Source organism: Oncorhynchus masou, chromosome 5, assembly GCF_036934945.1.
Source record: "Oncorhynchus masou masou isolate Uvic2021 chromosome 5, UVic_Omas_1.1, whole genome shotgun sequence".
Lineage (NCBI taxonomy): Eukaryota > Metazoa > Chordata > Actinopteri > Salmoniformes > Salmonidae > Oncorhynchus > Oncorhynchus masou.
In genome coordinates, this window is record NC_088216.1 from 4,053,657 (window position 1) to 4,073,656 (window position 20,000).

The following is a 20,000-nucleotide window of genomic DNA, read 5'->3' on the forward strand; positions in this document are numbered from 1 at the left end:
TCTGAACTTTAGCTAATTTGGCCAGCAGCCCAGTCCAGCCTCTCTCTGAACGTTAGCTAATTTGGCCAGCAGCCCAGTCCAGCCTCTCTCTGAACGTTAGCTAATTTGGCCAGCAGCCCAGTCCAGCCCTCTCTGAACGTTAGCTAATTTGGCCAGCAGCCCAGTCCAGCCCCTCTCTGAACGTTAGCTAATTTGGCCAGCAGCCCAGTCCAGCCTCTCTGAACGTTAGCTAATTTGGCCAGCAGCCCAGTCCATCCTCTCTCTGAACGTTAGCTAATTTGGCCAGCAGCCCAGTCCAGCCTCTCTCTGAACGTTAGCTAATTTGGCCAGCAGCCCAGTCCAGCCTCTCTCTGAATGTTAGCTAATTTGGCCAGCAGCCCAGTCTTATTTACAGCCTCTCAAACGTTCTGAATGTTGGTCCCTCTCTCTGGCCAGCTACCCAGTCCAGCCTCTCTCTGAACGTTAGCTAATTTGGCCAGCAGCCCAGTCCAGCCTCTCTCTGAACTTTAGCTAATTTGGCCAGCAGCCCAGTCGAGCCTCTCTCTGAATGTTAGCTAATTTGGCCAGCCCAGTCCAGCCTCTCTCTGAATGTTAACTAATTTGGCCACCAACCCAGTCCAGCCTCTCTCTGAACATTAGCTAATTTGGCCAGCAGCCCAGTCCAGCCTCTCTCTGAACTTTAGCTAATTTGGTCAAGCAGCCCAGCTCGAGCCTCTTTCTTAATGTTAGCTAATTTGGCCAGCCCAGTCCATCCTCTCTCTGAACGTTAGCTAATTTGGCCAGCAGCCCAGTCCAGCCTCTCTCTGAATATTAGCTAATTTGGCCAGCAGCCCAGTCCAGCCTCTCTCTGAATGTTAGCTAATTTGGCCAGCAGCCCAGCAGCCCAGTCCAGCCTCTCTCTGAACGTTAGCTAATTTGGCCAGCCTCTCTGAACGTTAGAATTTGGCCAGCCTCTAGAAGAGCTAATTTGGCCAGCAGCCCAGTCCAGCCTCTCTGAACGTTAGCTAATTTGGCCAGCAGCAATGTTAGCTAAGTCCAGCCCTCTCTCTGAACATTAGCTAATTTGGCCAGCAGCCCAGTCCAGCCTCTCTCTGAGTGTTAGCTAATTTGGCCAGCAGCCACAGTCGACTCTCTGAATGTTAGCTAATTTGGCCAGCCCAGTCCAGCCTCTCTCTGAATGTTAGCTAATTTGGGCACCCATGAATTCTCTCTGAACATTAGCTAATTTGGCCAGCAGCCCAGTCCAGCCAATCTCTCTGAACTTTAGCTAATTTGGCAGACAGACACAGCAGCCCAGTCATTTAACAGACTCTCTGAATGTTAGCTAATTTGGCAGACAGCCCAGTCCATCCTCTCTCTGAACGTTAGCTAATTTGGCCAGCAGCCCAGTCCAGCAGACTCTCTGAATATTAGCTAATTTGGCCCAGCCCAGTCCAGCCTCTCTCTGAATGTTAACTAATTTGGCCAGCAGCCCAGTCCAGCCTCTCTCTGAAGTAGTTAGCTAATTTGGCCAGACCTCTCTCTGAGACACTACAGTTAGCTAATTTGGCCAGCTCTCTCTCTGAACGTTAGCTGAATTTGGCCAGCAGCCCAGTCCAGCCACTCTCTGAACTTTAGCTAATTTGGCCAGCAGCCTACAGTAGTGAGCCTCTCTCCTGAATGTTAGCTAATTTGGCCAGCCCAGTCCAGCCTCTCTCTGAATGTTAGCTAATTTGGCCAGCAACCCAGTCCAGCCTCTCTCTGAACATTAGCTAATTTGGCCAGCAGCCCAGTCCAGCCCTCTCTGAACTTTAGCTAATTTGGTCAAGCAGCCCAGTCGAGCCTCTTTCTTAATGTTAGCTAATTTGGCCAGCCCAGTCCATCCTCTCTCTAACAGTTAGCTAATTTGGCCAGCAGCCCAGTCCAGCCTCTCTCTGAATATTAGCTAATTTGGCCAGCAGCCCAGTCCAGCCCTCTCTGAATGTTAGCTAATTTGGCCAGCAGCCCAGTCCAGCCTCTCTCTGAACGTTAGCTAATTTGGCCAGCCCTCTGAACGTTAGCTAATTTGGCCAGCCTCTCTCTGAACGTTAGCTAATTTGGCTAGCAGCCCAGTCCAGCCCCTCTCTGAACATTAGCTAATTTGGCTAGCAGCCCAGTCCAGCCTCTCTCTGAACGTTAGCTAATTTGGCCAGCCTCTCTCTGAACGTTAGCTAATTTGGCCAGCCTCTCTCTGAACGTTAGCTAATTTGGCCAGTCTCTCTCTGAACGTTAGCTAATTTGGCCAGCAGCCCAGTCCAGCCTCTCTCTGAACGTTAGCTAATTTGGCCAGCCTCTCTCTGAACGTTAGCTAATTCGGCCAGCAGCCCAGTCCAGCCTCTCTCTGAACGTTAGCTAATTTGGCCAGCAGCCCAGTCCAGCCTCTCTCTGAACGTTAGCTAATTTGGCCAGCCCAGTCCAGCCTCTCTGAACGTTAGCTAATTTGGCCAGCAGCCCAGTCCAGCCTCTCTCTGAACGTTAGCTAATTTGGCCAGCAGCCCAGTCCAGCCTCTCTCTGAATGTTAGCTAATTTGGCCAGCAGCCCAGTCCAGCCTCTCTCTGAACGTTAGCTAATTTGGCCAGCCTCTCTCTGAACGTTAGCTAATTTGGCCAGCAGCCCAGTCCAGCCTCTCTCATTTTTTAATTGAACCTTTATTTAACTAGGCAAGTCAGTTAAGAATAAATTCTTATTTACAATGACGGCCTACCACCGGTCAAACCCGGACGACGCTGGGTCCCTCTCTCTGTCTCTCTCTACCTCTCTCTGTCTCCTCTGTCTCTCTCTGTCTCTCCTCTGACTCTGCCTCTCTGGTCTCCTCTGTCTCTCTCTGCCTCTGTCTCTCTGTCCATCTCTCTGACTCTCTCTCTGTCCATCTCTACCCTCTCTCCTCTCTCCATCTCTCTCTCAGTCTCTGCCTCTGTCTCCATCAGAGTCTACCCTCTGTCCTCTCTCTCTCTCTCTCTGTCTCTCTCTAGAGCTGGTCTCTCTCTCTACCCAGACTCTCTCTCTGTCTCTCTCTCCCTCTCTCTCTCTCTACCTATGGGACTCCCAATCACGGCCAATTGTGAAACACCCTATGGGACTCCCAATCACGGCCGGTTGTGAAACACCCTGTGGGACTCCCAATCACGGCCGGTTGTGATACAGGCTAGATTCGAACCATGTTGTCTGTAGAGACGCCTCTAGCTCTGAGCTGCAGTGCCTTATACTGCTGGAGCCTGTCTCCTCCTTATATCTAATAACATGTCAGATATCCGGAAATATATAGATACAGATATTCTCTGATTACTGACCCTTTTTCGCCCAGGGATAGTTATAAGAATCAGCAGCAGAGAGACTAAGAGACATGCTTGTGGCTCTCATTATATCAGACAACGAGAGGAAGCTTAAAAGCTGCAACTCTCAAATGTCTCCATCAGTGTCTACCCAGACTGTGCCTAGAGCTGGTGTGTGTGTGTGTGTGTGTGTGTGAGTGTGTTTGAGGCCTCCTTTCTTCTACAGAGTGTCTGCATTAACTACCACAGGGACTGACTGCCACAGATACTAACACACAGAGAGAGAGAGAGAGAGAGGTGTCCATCAGAGGGACCCAGGAGCCTAGAGAGAGTCCATCAGAGATAGCAACAGAGAGAGAGAGAGAGATTGTTTATTGTTTATTTCACTTTATATATTCACTTTGTATATTATCTACCTCACTTGCTTTGGCAATGTTAACACACGTTTCCCATGCCAATAAAGCCCTTAAATTGAATTGAATTGAAAAATTTGAGAGAGAGACAGACAGACAGACAGACAGACAGACAGACAGACAGACAGACAGACAGACAGACAGAGGACATGAATCACTTCACACAGACACAGACAGACAGACAGACATATAGACAGTACTGCATACTGTAGTTATATAGAGAATGTACTGCAGTAGTGAGTCAATTAGCAGACTCTCTGATCCAGAGACACTACAGTAGTGAGTCATTTAGCAGACTCTCTGATCCAGAGTCACTACAGTAGTGAGTCATTTAGCTGACTCTCTGATCCAGAGACACTACAGTAGTGAGTCATTTAGCAGACTCTCTGATCCAGAGTCACTACAGTAGCAACTAGGGTCAAGTGCCTTGCTCAAGGGTACATTGACTATATCATAAAGTCTGAGGAACTGTCTGTAGATATCAGAGATAGAATTGTGATGAGGCATATATCTGGGTTGATCATGAAACTATTCTGAGAGTGTTGAAAGTTTCCAAGAGCACAGTGGTCTCCATCGTCCATCAGAATCTACCCAGACTCTGCCTAGAGCTGGTGTCCATCAGAGTCTACCCAGACTCTGCCTAGAGCTGGTCTCCATCAGAGTCTACCCAGACTCTGCCTAGAGCTGGTGTCCATCAGAGTCTACCCAGACTCTGCCTAGAGCTGGTGTCCATCAGAGTCTACCCAGACTCTGCCTAGAGCTGGTGTCCATCAGAGTCTACCCAGACTCTGCCTAGAGCTGGTGTCCATCAGAGTCTACCCAGACTCTGCCTAGAGCTGGTGTCCATCAGAGTCTACCCAGACTCTGCCTAGAGCTGGTGTCCATCAGAGTCTACCCAGACTCTGCCTAGAGCTGGTGTCCATCAGAGTCTACCCAGACTCTGCCTAGAGCTGGTGTCCATCAGAGTCTACCCAGACTCTGCCTAGAGCTGGTGTCCATCAGAGTCTACCCAGACTCTGCCTAGAGCTGGTCTCCATCAGAGTCTACCCAGACTCTGCCTAGAGCTGGTCTCCATCAGAGTCTACCCAGACTCTGCCTAGAGCTGGTCTCCATCAGAGTCTACCCAGACTGCCTAGAGCTGGTGTCCATCAGAGTCTACCCAGACTCTGCCTAGAGCTGGTGTCCATCAGAGTCTACCCAGACTCTGCCTAGAGCTGGTCTCCATCAGAGTCTCCAGATCTGGTCTCCATCAGAGTCTACCCAGACTCTGCCTAGAGCTGGTGTCCATCAGAGTCTACCCAGACTGCCTAGAGCTGGTGTCCATCAGAGTCTACCCAGACTGCCTAGAGCTGGTCTCCATCAGAGTCTACCCAGACTCTGCCTAGAGCTGGTGTCCATCAGAGTCTACCCAGACTGCCTAGAGCTGGTGTCCATCAGAGTCTACCCAGACTCTGCCTAGAGCTGGTGTCCATCAGAGTCTACCCAGACTCTGCCTAGAGCTGGTGTCCATCAGAGTCTACCCAGACTGCCTAGAGCTGGTGTCCATCAGAGTCTACCCAGACTCTGCCTAGAGCTGGTGTCCATCAGAGTCTACCCAGACTGCCTAGAGCTGGTGTCCATCAGAGTCTACCCAGACGAGTTAGCAAAAAGTCACATGACAGCTGGCGTTAGCAAAAAGGTCACATGACAGCTGGAGTTAGCAAAAAGTCACATGACAGCTGGAGTTAGCAAAAAGTCACATGACAGCTGGAGTTAGCAAAAAGTCACATGACAGCTGGAGTTAGCAAAAAGGTCACATGACAGCTGGAGTTAGCAAAAAGTCACATGACAGCTGGAGTTAGCAAAAAGTCACATGACAGCTGGAGTTAGCAAACAGGTCACATGACAGCTGGAGTTAGCAAAAAGGTCACATGACAGCTGGAGTTAGCAAAAGGTCACATGACAGCTGGAGTTAGCAAAAAGTCACATGACACCTGGAGTTAGCAAAAAAGTCACATGACTCCTGGAGTTAGCAAACAGGTCACATGACACCTGGAGTTAGCAAACAGGTCACGTGACAGCTGGAGTTAGCAAACAGGTCACATGACTCCTGGAGTTAGCAAACAGGTCACGTGACATCATAAGGCAAAAGATGCTGTGGTCTGATGAGACAAACATGTACCTATTTGGCCTGAACGCAAAGACCTACGTCTGGAGAAAACCAGGCACAGCACATCACCCGTCGAACACCATCCTACAATGAAGCATGGTGGTGGCAGTATCATGCTATGGGGATGTTTTTCAGCGGCAGGGACTGGGAGACTGGTAAGGATAGAGGGGACAATGAATGGAGCCAATTACAGGAAAATCCTTAATGAAAACTTGCCTCAGAGTGCAAACAACCTTAGACGAGGGATGAAGATTTACTTTCCAACAGGACAATGAATCCAAGCATACCGCCAAAGCAATGCTGGAATGGCTTCAGAATAATAAGAATGTGAAACTCCTTGAGTGGCCCAGGCAAAGCCCAGACTTGAATCCCATTGAAAATCTGTGGAAATTACTGTTCGCCGCCGTTTCCCCATCGAACTGAAGAGAGATTAAGAAGAATGGGAGAAAATCCACAAATCCTGATGTGCAAAGCTGATTCAGACCTACCCAAGTCGACTCAAACCTTATACAGACATACCCAAGACGACTCAAAGCTGATCCAGACATACCCAAGAAGACTCAAACCTTATACAGACATACCCAAGACGACTCAACGCTGATCTAGACATACCCAAGTCGACTCAAAGCTGATACAGACATACCCAAGACGACTCAACGCTGATCTAGACATACCCAAGACGACTCAACGCTGATCTAGACATACCCAAGACGACTCAAAGCTGACCAGACATACCCAAGTCGACTCAAACCTTATACAGACATACCCAAGACGACTCAAAGCTGATCCAGACATACCCAAGAAGACTCAAACCTTATACAGACATACCCAAGACGACTCAAAGCTGAGCCAGACATACCCAAGACGACTCAGAGCTGATACAGACATACCATGAAGACAGTTCAAAAAGTCATGACAGCTGATACAGACATACCCAAGACGACTAAAGTCACATGACTCAACGCTGATTCAGACATACCCAAGACGACTCAAATCCAGCTGATGACAGACATACCCAAGACGTCACATGACTCAAAGCTGATACAGACATACCCAACACGACTCAACGCTGAGTTACAGACATACCCAAGACGACTCAACACTGACAGACATACCCAAGACGATTCAACGCTGATACAGACATACCCAAGGAGACTAGCAAAAACATGACAGCTGATACAGACATACCCAAGACAGACTCAACGCTGATACAGACATACCCAAGACGACTCAAAGCTGATCCAGACATACCCAAGACGACTCAACGCTGATACAGACATACCCAAGACGACTCAACGCTGATAAAGACATACCCAAGACGACTCAAAGCTGATACAGACATACCCAAGACGACTCAACGCTGATACAGACATACCCAAGACGACTCAAAGCTGATCCAGACATACCCAAGACGACTCAAAGCTGATACAGACATACCCAAGACGACTCAAAGCTGATACAGACATACCCAAGACGACTCAAAGCTGATCCAGACATACCCAAGACGACTCAAACTGATACAGACATACCCAAGACGACTCAAAGCTGATCCAGACATACCCAAGACGACTCAAACTCCTGATCCAGACATACCCAAGACGACTCAAAGCTGAGCCAGACATACCCAAGACGACTCAGAGCTGAGCCAGACACACCCAAGACGACTCAAAGACACACCCAACGACTCAGAGCTGATACAGACTACCCAAGACGACTCAAAGCTAATCCAGACATACCCAAGACGACTCAACGCTGATTCAGACATACCCAAGACGACTCAACGCTGATCCAGACATACCCAAGACGACTCAAAGCTGAGCCAGACATACCCAACACGACTCAACGCTGATTCAGACATACCCAAGACGACTCAACGCTGATGCAGACATACCCAAGACGACTCAACGCTGATCTAGACATACCCAAGACGACTCAACGCTGATCTAGACATACCCAAGTCGACTCAACGCTGATACAGACATACCCAAGACGACTCAAAGCTGATACAGACATACCCAAGACGACTCAAAGCTGATCCAGACATACCCAAGAAGACTCAAACCTTATACAGACATACCCAAGACGACTCAAAGCTGAGCCAGACATACCCAAGACGACTCAGAGCTGATACAGACACACCCAAGACGACTCAAAGCTGATCCAGACATACCCAAGACGACTCAACGCTGATCCAGACATACCCAAGACGACTCAACGCTGATCCAGACATACCCAAGACGACTCAAAGCTGAGCCAGACATACCCAACACGACTCAACGCTGATCCAGACATACCCAAGACGACTCAACGCTGATGCAGACATACCCAAGACGATTCAACGCTGATCTAGACATACCCAAGACGACTCAACGCTGATACAGACATACCCAAGACGACTCAACGCTGATACAGACATAGCCAAGACGACTCAAAGCTGATCCAGACATACCCAAGACGACTCAACGCTGATACAGACATACCCAAGACGACTCAATGCTGATAAAGACATACCCAAGACGACTCAGAGCTGATACAGACATACCCAAGACGACTCAACGCTGATACAGACATACCCAAGACGATTCAACGCTGATCCAGACACACCCAAGACGACTCAACGCTGATAGAGACATGCCCAAGACGACTCAAAGCTGATCCAGACATACCCAAGTCGACTCAAAGCTGATCCAGACATACCCAACACGACTCAAAGCTGATCCAGACATGCCCAAGACGACTCAAAGCAGATCCAGACATACCCAAGTCGACTCAAAGCAGATCCAGACATACCCAAGACAACTCAACGCTGAGCCAGACATACCCAACACGACTCAACGCTGAGCCAGACATACCCAAGACGACTCAACGCTGAGCCAGACATATCCAAGACGACTCAGAGCTGAAACAGACCTACCCAAGACGACTCAAAGATGTAATTGTCGCCAAAAGGTGCTTCTACAAAGTATTGACATTGTGGGGCATTATGTGATAAACAAAATGTTATTTGATTTTGATAGGACACACACACCACTCCCTCTTTTACCCTCTCAGGGCGCTGGGCAGAGTCTTTCCCTTCTCTGATTGGCTGTAGCAGTTCCCTTGGGGTTCTGGCACCTCCCCTTTCTCCCTCAGCATGGCGACGGCTGCCGTGGCGATGATGCCCACTCCGTCTCTAAGGCGGCTCTCCAGGGGATACTCCATCTCGTTGTAGGACACAGAGATCATCCCCAGGGGATAGATGTCTGGGGTGAAGTCGGGGTTCCCTGTGGTCAGACTTGGTACGATCCAGATGTAGCCCGACCCGGTCAGACCCAGAGACCTGGCCTCTTCCAATATATACCTGCAGGGGGATCAGATTGTTTAGAATAATATACCGGAGAAGGAAGATGAAGTGAGACATCCCACTCCCTCATTTTGGAAATCAATGAACTAAGTAGACCAGAACCAGATGCTACATCACTGGTGTCTAAGAGGCAGCTACTCCATTTTAAGTAGACAACGGTAAACGGCCTGACTGAGCTATCTTCATGAATCCATTATGTTTATGAACTAATATATTGACGGTCCAGGATCCTCACAGTAAAAAGGTGAACCAGGATCAACACAGTTAAATGGTGAACCAGCCTCTAGTACATAGCCTCTTCCTAGTAGCAGTATAACAGCCTCTAGTACCTAGCCTCTTCCTAGTAGCAGTATAACAGCCTCTAGTACCTAGCCTCTTCCTAGTAGCAGTATAACAGCCTCTAGTACCTAGCCTCTTCCTAGTAGCAGTATAACAGCCTCTAGTACCTAGCCTCTTCCTAGCAGCAGTACAGCAGTATAACAGCCTCTAGTACCTAGCCTCTTCCTAGTAGCAGTATAACAGCCTCTAGTACCTAGCCTCTTCCTAGCAGCAGTACAGCAGTATAACAGCCTCTAGTACCTAGCCTCTTCCTAGTAGCAGTACAGCAGTATAACAGCCTCTAGTACCTAGCCTCTTCCTAGCAGCAGTACAGCAGTATAACAGCCTCTAGTACCTAGCCTCCTCCTAGTAGCAGTATAACAGCCTCTAGTACCTAGTCTCTTCCTAGTAGCAGTATAACAGTACCTAGCCTCCTCCTTGGAGCAGTACAGCAGTATAACAGCCTCTAGTACCTAGCCTCCTCCTAGCAGTAGCAGTATAACAGCCTCTAGTACCTAGCCTCCTCCTTGGAGCAGTACAGCAGTATAACAGCCTCTAGTACCTAGCCTCCTCCTTGGAGCAGTACAGCAGTATAACAGCCTCTAGTACCTAGCCTCCTCCTAGTAGCAGTATAACAGCCTCTAGTACCTAGCCTCCTCCAGTACAGCAGTATAACAGCCTCTAGTACCTGGCCTCCTCCTAGGAGCAGTACAGCAGTATAACAGCCTCTAGTACCTAGCCTCCTCCTTGGAGCAGTACAGCAGTATAACAGCCTCTAGTACCTGGCCTCCTCCTTGGAGCAGTACAGCAGTATAACAGCCTCTAGTACCTAGCCTCCTCCTAGCAGCAGTATAACAGCCTCTAGTACCTAGCCTCCTCCTAGTAGCAGTATAACAGCCTCTAGTACCTAGCCTCCTCCTAGCAGCAGTATAACAGCCTCTAGTACCTAGCCTCCTCCTAGCAGCAGTACAGCAGTATAACAGCCTCTAGTACCTAGCCTCCTCCTAGCAGCAGTATAACAGCCTCTAGTACCTAGCCTCCTCCTAGCAGCAGTATAACAGCCTCTAGTACCTAGCCTCCTCCTTGGAGCAGTACAGCAGTATAACAGCCTCTAGTACCTAGCCTCCTCCTAGCAGCAGTACAGCAGTATAACAGCCTCTAGTACCTAGCCTCCTCCTAGCAGCAGTATAACAGCCTCTAGTACCTAGCCTCCTCCTAGCAGCAGTATAACAGCCTCTAGTACCTAGCCTCCTCCTAGCAGCAGTACAGCAGTATAACAGCCTCTAGTACCTAGCCTCCTCCTAGTAGCAGTATAACAGCCTCTAGTACCTAGCCTCCTCCTAGTAGCAGTATAACAGCCTCTAGTACCTAGCCTCCTCCTAGAGCAGTACAGCAGTATAACAGCCTCTAGTACCTAGCCTCCTCCTAGCAGCAGTATAACAGCCTCTAGTACCTAGCCTCCTCCTAGTAGCAGTATAACAGCCTCTAGTACCTGGCCTCCTCCTAGCAGCAGTACAGCAGTATAACAGCCTCTAGTACCTGGCCTCCTCCTTGGAGCAGTACAGCAGTATAACAGCCTCTAGTACCTAGCCTCCTCCTTGGAGCAGTACAGCAGTATAACAGCCTCTAGTACCTAGCCTCCTCCTAGTAGCAGTATAACAGCCTCTAGTACCTAGCCTCCTCCTAGTAGCAGTATAACAGCCTCTAGTACCTAGCCTCCTCCTAGGAGCAGTACAGCAGTATAACAGCCTCTAGTACCTAGCCTCCTCCTAGCAGCAGTACAGCAGTATAACAGCCTCTAGTACCTGGCCTCCTCCTAGCAGCAGTACAGCAGTATAACAGCCTCTAGTACCTAGCCTCCTCCTAGTAGCAGTATAACAGCCTCTAGTACCTAGCCTCCTCCTAGCAGTACAGCAGTATAACAGCCTCTAGTACCTAGCCTCCTCCTAGCAGTACAGCAGTATAACAGCCTCTAGTACCTAGCCTCCTCCAGTATAACAGCCTCAGTACCTAGCCTCCTCCAGCAGTATAACAGCCTCTAGTACCTAGCCTCCTCCTGGAGCAGTACAGCAGTATAACAGCCTCTAGTACCTAGCCTCCTCCTTGGAGCAGTACAGCAGTATAACAGCCTCTAGTACAGCAGTATAACAGCCTCTAGTACCTAGCCTCCTCCTAGAGCAGCAGTATAACAGCCTCTAGTACCTAACAGCAGTATAACAGCCTCTAGTACCTGGCCTCCTCCTTGGAGCAGTACAGCAGTATAACAGCCTCTAGTACCTAGCCTCCTCCTTGGAGCAGTACAGCAGTATAACAGCCTCTAGTACCTAGCCTCCTCCTACAGCAGTAGCAGTACAGCAGTATAACAGCCTCTAGTACCTGGCCTCCTCCTAGCAGCAGTACAGCAGTATAACAGCCTCTAGTACCTAGCCTCCTCCTAGCAGCAGTATAACAGCCTCTACCTAGCCTCCTCCTAGCAGCAGTAGCAGTACAGCCTCTAGTACCTAGCCTCCTCCTAGTAGCAGTATAACAGCCTCTAGTACCTAGCCTCCTCCTAGCAGCAGTACAGCAGTATAACAGCCTCTAGTACCTAGCCTCTTCCTTGGAGCAGTACAGCAGTATTACAGCCTCTAGTACCTAGCCTCCTCCTAGCAGCAGTATAACAGCCTCTAGTACCTAGCCTCCTCCTAGCAGCAGTATAACAGCCTCTAGTACCTAGCCTCCTCCTAGCAGCAGTATAACAGCCTCTAGTACCTAGCCTCCTCCTTGGAGCAGTACAGCAGTATAACAGCCTCTAGTACCTAGCCTCCTCCTAGCAGCAGTACAGCAGTATAACAGCCTCTAGTACCTAGCCTCCTCCTTGGAGCAGTACAGCAGTATAACAGCCTCTAGTACCTAGCCTCCTCCTTGGAGCAGTACAGCAGTATAACAGCCTCTAGTACCTGGCCTCCTCCTAGCAGCAGTACAGCAGTATAACAGCCTCTAGTACCTAGCCTCCTCCTAGCAGCAGTATAACAGCCTCTAGTACCTAGCCTCCTCCTTCCTAGCAGCAGTATAACAGCCTCTAGTACCTAGCCTCCTCCAGTATAACAGCAGTACCTAGTACAGCAGTATAACAGCCTCTAGTACCTAGCCTCCTCCAGCAGTACAGCAGTATAACAGCCTCTAGTACCTAGCCTCCTCCTAGCAGCAGTACAGCAGTAACAGCCTCTAGTACCTAGTAGCAGCAGTATAACAGCCTCTAGTACCTGGCCTCCTCCTTGCAGCAGTACAGCAGTATAACAGCCTCTAGTACCTGGCCTCCTCCTAGCAGCAGTACAGCAGTATAACAGCCTCTAGTACCTAGCCTCCTCCTGGAGCAGTACAGCAGTATAACAGCCTCTAGTACCTGGCCTCTTCCTAGTAGCAGTACAGCAGTATAACAGCCTCTAGTACCTAGCCTCCTCCTAGCAGCAGTATAACAGCCTCTAGTACCTAGCCTCCTCCTAGCAGCAGTATAACAGCCTCTAGTACCAGCCTCCTCCAGTAGTATAACAGCCTCTAGTAGCCTCCTCCTAGTAGCAGTATAACAGCCTCTAGTACCTGGCCTCCTCCTTGGAGCAGTACAGCAGTATAACAGCCTCTAGTACCTAGCCTCCTCCTTGGAGCAGTACAGCAGTATAACAGCCTCTAGTACCTAGCCTCCTCCTAGCAGCAGTACAGCAGTATAACAGCCTCTAGTACCTAGCCTCCTCCTTAGAGCAGTATAACAGCCTCTAGTACCTGGCCTCCTCCTTGGAGCAGTACAGCAGTATAACAGCCTCTAGTACCTAGCCTCCTCCTTGGAGCAGTACAGCAGTATAACAGCCTCTAGTACCTAGCCTCCTCCAGCAGTACAGCAGTATAACAGCCTCTAGTACCTAGCCTCCTCCTAGCAGCAGTATAACAGCCTCTAGTACCTGGCCTCCTCCTAGCAGCAGTACAGCAGTATAACAGCCTCTAGTACCTAGCCTCCTCCTAGCAGCAGTATAACAGCCTCTAGTACCTAGCCTCCTCCTAGCAGCAGTATAACAGCCTCTAGTACCTAGCCTCCTCCTAGCAGCAGTATAACAGCCTCTAGTACCTGGCCTCCTAGCAGCCTAACAGCCTCAGCAGTACAGCAGTATAACAGCCTCTAGTACCTGGCCTCCTCCTTGGAGCAGTACAGCAGTATAACAGCCTCTAGTACCTAGCCTCCTCCTAGCAGCAGTACAGCAGTATAACAGCCTCTAGTACCTAGCCTCCTCCTAGCAGCAGTATAACAGCCTCTAGTACCTAGCCTCCTCCTAGTAGCAGTATAACAGCCTCTAGTACCTAGCCTCCTCCTAGCAGCAGTACAGCAGTATAACAGCCTCTAGTACCTAGCCTCCTCCTAGCAGCAGTACAGCAGTATAACAGCCTCTAGTACCTAGCCTCCTCCTAGTAGCAGTATAACAGCCTCTAGTACCTGGCCTCCTCCTAGCAGCAGTACAGCAGTATAACAGCCTCTAGTACCTGGCCTCCTCCTTGGAGCAGTACAGCAGTATAACAGGCTCTAGTACCTGGCCTCTTCCTTGGAGCAGTACAGCAGTATAACAGCCTCTAGTACCTAGCCTCCTCCTAGCAGCAGTACAGCAGTATAACAGCCTCTAGTACCTAGCCTCCTCCTTGGAGCAGTACAGCAGTATAACAGCCTCTAGTACCTAGCCTCCTCCTAGCAGCAGTACAGCAGTATAACAGCCTCTAGTACCTGGCCTCCTCCTAGCAGCAGTACAGCAGTATAACAGCCTCTAGTACCTAGCCTCCTCCTAGTAGCAGTACAGCAGTATAACAGCCTCTAGTACCTAGCCTCCTCCTTGGAGCAGTACAGCAGTATAACAGCCTCTAGTACCTAGCAGCAGCTAGTACCTAGCCTCCTCCTAGCAGCAGTATAACAGCCTCTAGTAGCCTCCTCCTACAGCAGTATAACAGCCTCTAGTACCTAGCCTCCTCCTGGAGCAGTACAGCAGTATAACAGCCTCTAGTACCTAGCCTCCTCCTTGGAGCAGTACAGCAGTATAACAGCCTCTAGTACCTAGCCTCCTCCTAGTAGCAGTATAACAGCCTCTAGTACCTGGCCTCCTCCTAGCAGCAGTACAGCAGTATAACAGCCTCTAGTACCTAGCCTCCTCCTAGGAGCAGTACAGCAGTATAACAGCCTCTAGTACCTAGCCTCCTCCTAGCAGCAGTACAGCAGTATAACAGCCTCTAGTACCTGGCCTCCTCCTTGGAGCAGTACAGCAGTATAACAGCCTCTAGTACCTGGCCTCCTCCTAGCAGCAGTACAGCAGTATAACAGCCTCTAGTACCTGGCCTCCTCCTGGAGCAGTACAGCAGTATAACAGCCTCTAGTACCTAGCCTCCTCCTAGCAGCAGTATAACAGCCTCTAGTACCTAGCCTCCTCCTCAGTATAACAGCCTCAGTACCTAGCCTCTTCCTACAGCAGTATAACAGCCTCTAGTACCTAGCCTCCTCCTAGCAGCAGTATAACAGCCTCTAGTACCTGGCCTCCTCCTAGCAGCAGTACAGCAGTATAACAGCCTCTAGTACCAGCCTCCTCCTTGCAGCAGTACAGCAGTATAACAGCCTCTAGTACCTGGCCTCCTCCTCCAGTATAACAGCCTCTAGCTAGTACAGCAGTATAACAGCCTCTAGTACCTAGCCTCCTCCTTGGAGCAGTACAGCAGTATAACAGCCTCTAGTACCTTGCCTCCTCGGAGCAGTACAGCAGTATAACAGCCTCTAGTACCTAGCCTCCTCCTTGGAGCAGTATAACAGCCTCTAGTACCTAGCCTCCTCCTAGCAGCAGTACAGCAGTATAACAGCCTCTAGTACCTAGCCTCCTCCTAGCAGCAGTATAACAGCCTCTAGTACCTAGCCTCCTCCTAGTAGCAGTATAACAGCCTCTACCTGGCCTCCTCCTAGCACACAGCCTCTAGTACCTAGCCTCCTCCTGGAGCAGTACAGCAGTATAACAGCCTCTAGTACCTAGCCTCCTCCAGTATAACAGCCTCTAGCAGTACAGCAGTATAACAGCCTCTAGTACCTAGCCTCCTCCTAGCAGCAGTATAACAGCCTCTAGTACCTAGCCTCCTCCTAGCAGCAGTATAACAGCCTCTAGTACCTAGCCTCCTCCTAGTAGCAGTATAACAGCCTCTAGTACCTAGCCTCCTCCTTGGAGCAGTACAGCAGTATAACAGCCTCTAGTACCTAGCCTCCTCCTAGCAGCAGTATAACAGCCTCTAGTACCTAGCCTCCTCCTAGCAGCAGTACAGCAGTATAACAGCCTCTAGTACCTAGCCTCTTCCTAGGAGCAGTACAGCAGTATAACAGCCTCTAGTACCTAGCCTCCTCCTAGCAGCAGTACAGCAGTATAACAGCCTCTAGTACCTGGCCTCCTCCTAGCAGTACAGCAGTATAACAGCCTCAGTACCCTCCTCCTTGCAGCAGTACAGCAGTATAACAGCCCTAGTACCTAGCCCTCCTGGAGCAGTACAGCAGTATAACAGCCTCTAGTACCTAGCCTCCTCCTAGCAGCAGTACAGCAGTATAACAGCCTCTAGTACCTGGAGCAGCCTCCTCCTAGTAGCAGTACAGCAGTATAACAGCCTCTAGTACCTGGCCTCCTCCTTGGTATAACAGCAGTACAGCAGTATAACAGCCTCTAGTACCTAGCCTCCTCCTGGAGCAGTACAGCAGTATAACAGCCTCTAGTACCTAGCCTCTTCCTAGTAGCAGTATAACAGCCTCTAGTACCTGGCCTCCTCCTAACAGCAGCAGTACAGCAGTATAACAGCCTCTAGTACCTGGCCTCCTCCTTGGAGCAGTACAGCAGTATAACAGCCTCTAGTACCTAGCCTCCTCCTAGCAGCAGTAGCAGTATAACAGCCTCTAGTACCTAGCCTCCTCCTGGCAGCAGTACAGCAGTATAACAGCCTCTAGTACCTAGCCTCCTCCTGCAGTACAGCAGTATAACAGCCTCTAGTACCTAGCCTCCTCCTAGCAGCAGTACAGCAGTATAAGAGCCTCTAGTACCTAGCCTCTTCCTAGCAGCAGTATAACAGCCTCTAGTACCTAGCCTCTTCCTAGCAGCAGTATAACAGCCTCTAGTACCTAGCCTCCTCCTAGCAGCAGTATAACAGCCTCTAGTACCTGGCCTCCTCCTAGCAGCAGTATAACAGCCTCTACAGCAGTATAACAGCCTCTAGTACCTAGCCTCCTCCTAGGAGCAGTACAGCAGTATAACAGCCTCTAGTACCTAGCCTCCTCCTGCAGCAGCAGCAGTATAACAGCCTCTAGTACCTAGCCTCCTCCTCAGTACAGCAGTATAACAGCCTCTAGTACCTAGTACAGCAGTATAACAGCCTCTAGTACCTGGCCTCCTCCTAGGAGCAGTACAGCAGTATAACAGCCTCTAGTACCTAGCCTCCTCCTAGCCTCTAGCTAGTACAGCAGTATAACAGCCTCTAGTACCTAGCCTCCTCCTAGCAGCAGTATAACAGCCTCTAGTACCTGGCCTCCTCCTAGTACAGCAGTATAACAGCCTCTAGTACCTAGCCTCCTCCTAGCAGCAGTACAGCAGTATAACAGCCTCTAGTACCTAGCCTCCTCCTTGGAGCAGTACAGCAGTATAACAGCCTCTAGTACCTAGCCTCCTCCTAGCAGCAGTATAACAGCCTCTAGTACCTGGCCTCCTCCTTGGAGCAGTACAGCAGTATTACAGCCTCTAGTACCTAGCCTCCTCCTAGCAGCAGTACAGCAGTATAACAGCCTCTAGTACCTAGCCTCCTCCTAGTAGCAGTATAACAGCCTCTAGTACCTAGCCTCCTCCTAGCAGCAGTACAGCAGTATAACAGCCTCTAGTACCTAGCCTCCTCCTAGCAGCAGTATAACAGCCTCTAGTACCTAGCCTCCTCCTAGCAGCAGTACAGCAGTATAACAGCCTCTAGTACCTAGCCTCCTCCTAGCAGCAGTACAGCAGTATAACAGCCTCTAGTATAACACTCTAGCCTCCTCCTAGCAGTACAGCAGTATAACAGCCTCTAGTACCTAGCCTCCTCCTAGCAGCAGTATAACAGCCTCTAGTATAACAGCCTCTAGTACCTAGCCTCCTCCTAGCCTCCAGCAGTACAGCAGTATAACAGCCTCTAGTACCTAGCCTCCTCCTCCTAGCAGCAGTACAGCAGTATAACAGCCTCTACAGCCTCCTAGTACCAGTATAACAGCCTCTAGTACCTAGCCTCCTCCTAGCAGCAGTACAGCAGTATAACAGCCTCTAGTACCTAGCCTCCTCCTAGTAGCAGTATAACAGCCTCTAGTAGCCTCCTCCAGTACAGCAGTATAACATAACAGCCTCTAGTACCTAGCCTCCTCCTAGCAGCAGTACAGCAGTATAACAGCCTCTAGTACCTAGCCTCCTCCTCCTACAGCAGTATAACAGCCTCTAGTACCTAGCCTCCTCCTAGCAGCAGTATAACAGCCTCTAGTACCTAGCCTCCTCCTAGCAGCAGTATAACAGTACCTAGCCTCCTCTAGCAGCAGTATAACAGCCTCTAGTACCTAGCCTCCTCCTTGGAGCAGTACAGCAGTATAACAGCCTCTAGTACAGCCTCCTCCTAGTACAGCAGTATAACAGCCTCTAGCCTCCTCCTCCTAGTAGCAGTATAACAGCCTCTAGTACCTAGCCTCCTCCTTGGAGCAGTACAGCAGTATAACAGCCTCTAGTACCTAGCCTCCTCCTAGCAGCAGTACAGCAGTATAACAGCCTCTAGTACCTAGCCTCCTCCTAGGAGCAGTACAGCAGTATAACAGCCTCTAGTACCTAGCCTCCTCCTAGCAGCAGTACAGCAGTATAACAGCCTCTAGTACCTAGCCTCCTCCTAGCAGCAGTATAACAGCCTCTAGTACCTAGCCTCCTCCTTGGAGCAGTACAGCAGTATAACAGCCTCTAGTACCTAGCCTCCTCCTAGCAGCAGTATAACAGCCTCTAGTACCTAGCCTCCTCCTAGCAGCAGTATAACAGCCTCTAGTACCTAGCCTCCTCCTTGGAGCAGTACAGCAGTATAACAGCCTCTAGTACCTAGCCTCCTCCTGGAGCAGTACAGCAGTATAACAGCCTCTAGTACCTAGCCTCCTCCTAGAGCAGTACAGCAGTATAACAGCCTCTAGTACCTAGCCTCCTCCTGGAGCAGTACAGCAGTATTACAGCCTCTAGTAGCAGTATAACAGCCTCTAGTACCTAGCCTCCTCCTGGAGCAGTACAGCAGTATAACAGCCTCTAGTACCTAGCCTCCTCCTAGCAGCAGTATAACAGTATAACAGCCTCCTAGCAGCAGTACAGCCCTAGCCTGGCCTCCTCCTTGGAGCAGTACAGCAGTATAACAGCCTCTAGTACCTGGCCTCCTCCTAGCAGCAGTATAACAGCCTCTAGTACCTGGCCTCCTCCTTGGAGCAGTACAGCAGTATAACAGCCTCTAGTACCTAGCCTCCTCCTAGCAGCAGTACAGCAGTATAACAGCCTCTAGTACCTAGCCTCCTCCTAGCAGCAGTACAGCAGTATAACAGCCTCTAGTACCTAGCCTCCTCCTTGGAGCAGTAGCCCTGGCCTAGCCTCCTCCTTGCAGTACAGCAGTACAGTATAACAGCCTCTAGTACCAGCCTCCTCCTAGGAGCAGTACAGCAGTATAACAGCCTCTAGTACCTAGCCTCCTCCTAGCAGCAGTATAACAGCCTCTAGTACCTAGCCTCCTCCTAGTAGCAGTACAGCAGTATAACAGCCTCTAGTACCTAGCCTCCTCCTTGGAGCAGTACAGCAGTATAACAGCCTCTAGTACCTAGCCTCCTCCTAGCAGCAGTATAACAGCCTCTAGTACCTAGCCTCCTCCTAGCAGCAGTACAGCAGTATAACAGCCTCTAGTACCTAGCCTCCTCCTTGGAGCAGTACAGCAGTATAACAGCCTCTAGTACCTAGCCTCCTCCTTGGAGCAGTACAGCAGTATAACAGCCTCTAGTACCTAGCCTCCTCCTAGCAGCAGTATAACAGCCTCTAGTACAGCAGTATAACAGCCTCTAGTACCTAGCCTCTTCCTAGTAGCAGTACAGCAGTATTACAGCCTCTAGTACCTAGCCTCCTCCTAGCAGCAGTATAACAGCCTCTAGTACCTGGCCTCCTCCTAGTAGCAGTACAGCAGTATAACAGCCTCTAGTACCTAGCCTCCTCCTAGTAGCAGTATAACAGCCTCTAGTACCTAGCCTCCTCCTAGTAGCAGTATAACAGCCTCTAGTACCTAGCCTCCTCCTAGCAGTACAGCAGTATAACAGCCTCTAGTACCTAGCCTCCTCCTAGTAGCAGTATAACAGCCTCTAGTACCTAGCCTCCTCCTAGCAGCAGTACAGCAGTATAACAGCCTCTAGTACCTAGCCTCCTCCTAGTAGCAGTATAACAGCCTCTAG

At 49.9% G+C, this 20,000-nt stretch overlaps 1 protein-coding gene across 1 annotated transcript in view; it reads right to left on the bottom strand.

Moving 5' to 3' along the window:
* The window catches only part of LOC135526081 (glutamate receptor ionotropic, NMDA 2A-like), a 232,633-nt gene that overhangs the window by 113,376 nt on the left and 99,257 nt on the right, over nucleotides 1-20,000 (bottom strand). Inside the window, exon 6 of the mRNA XM_064954171.1 lies at nucleotides 8,897-9,193. Within this exon, the coding sequence (XP_064810243.1) occupies nucleotides 8,897-9,193 (297 nt within the window). The remainder of the gene's footprint in view (nucleotides 1-8,896; nucleotides 9,194-20,000) is intronic.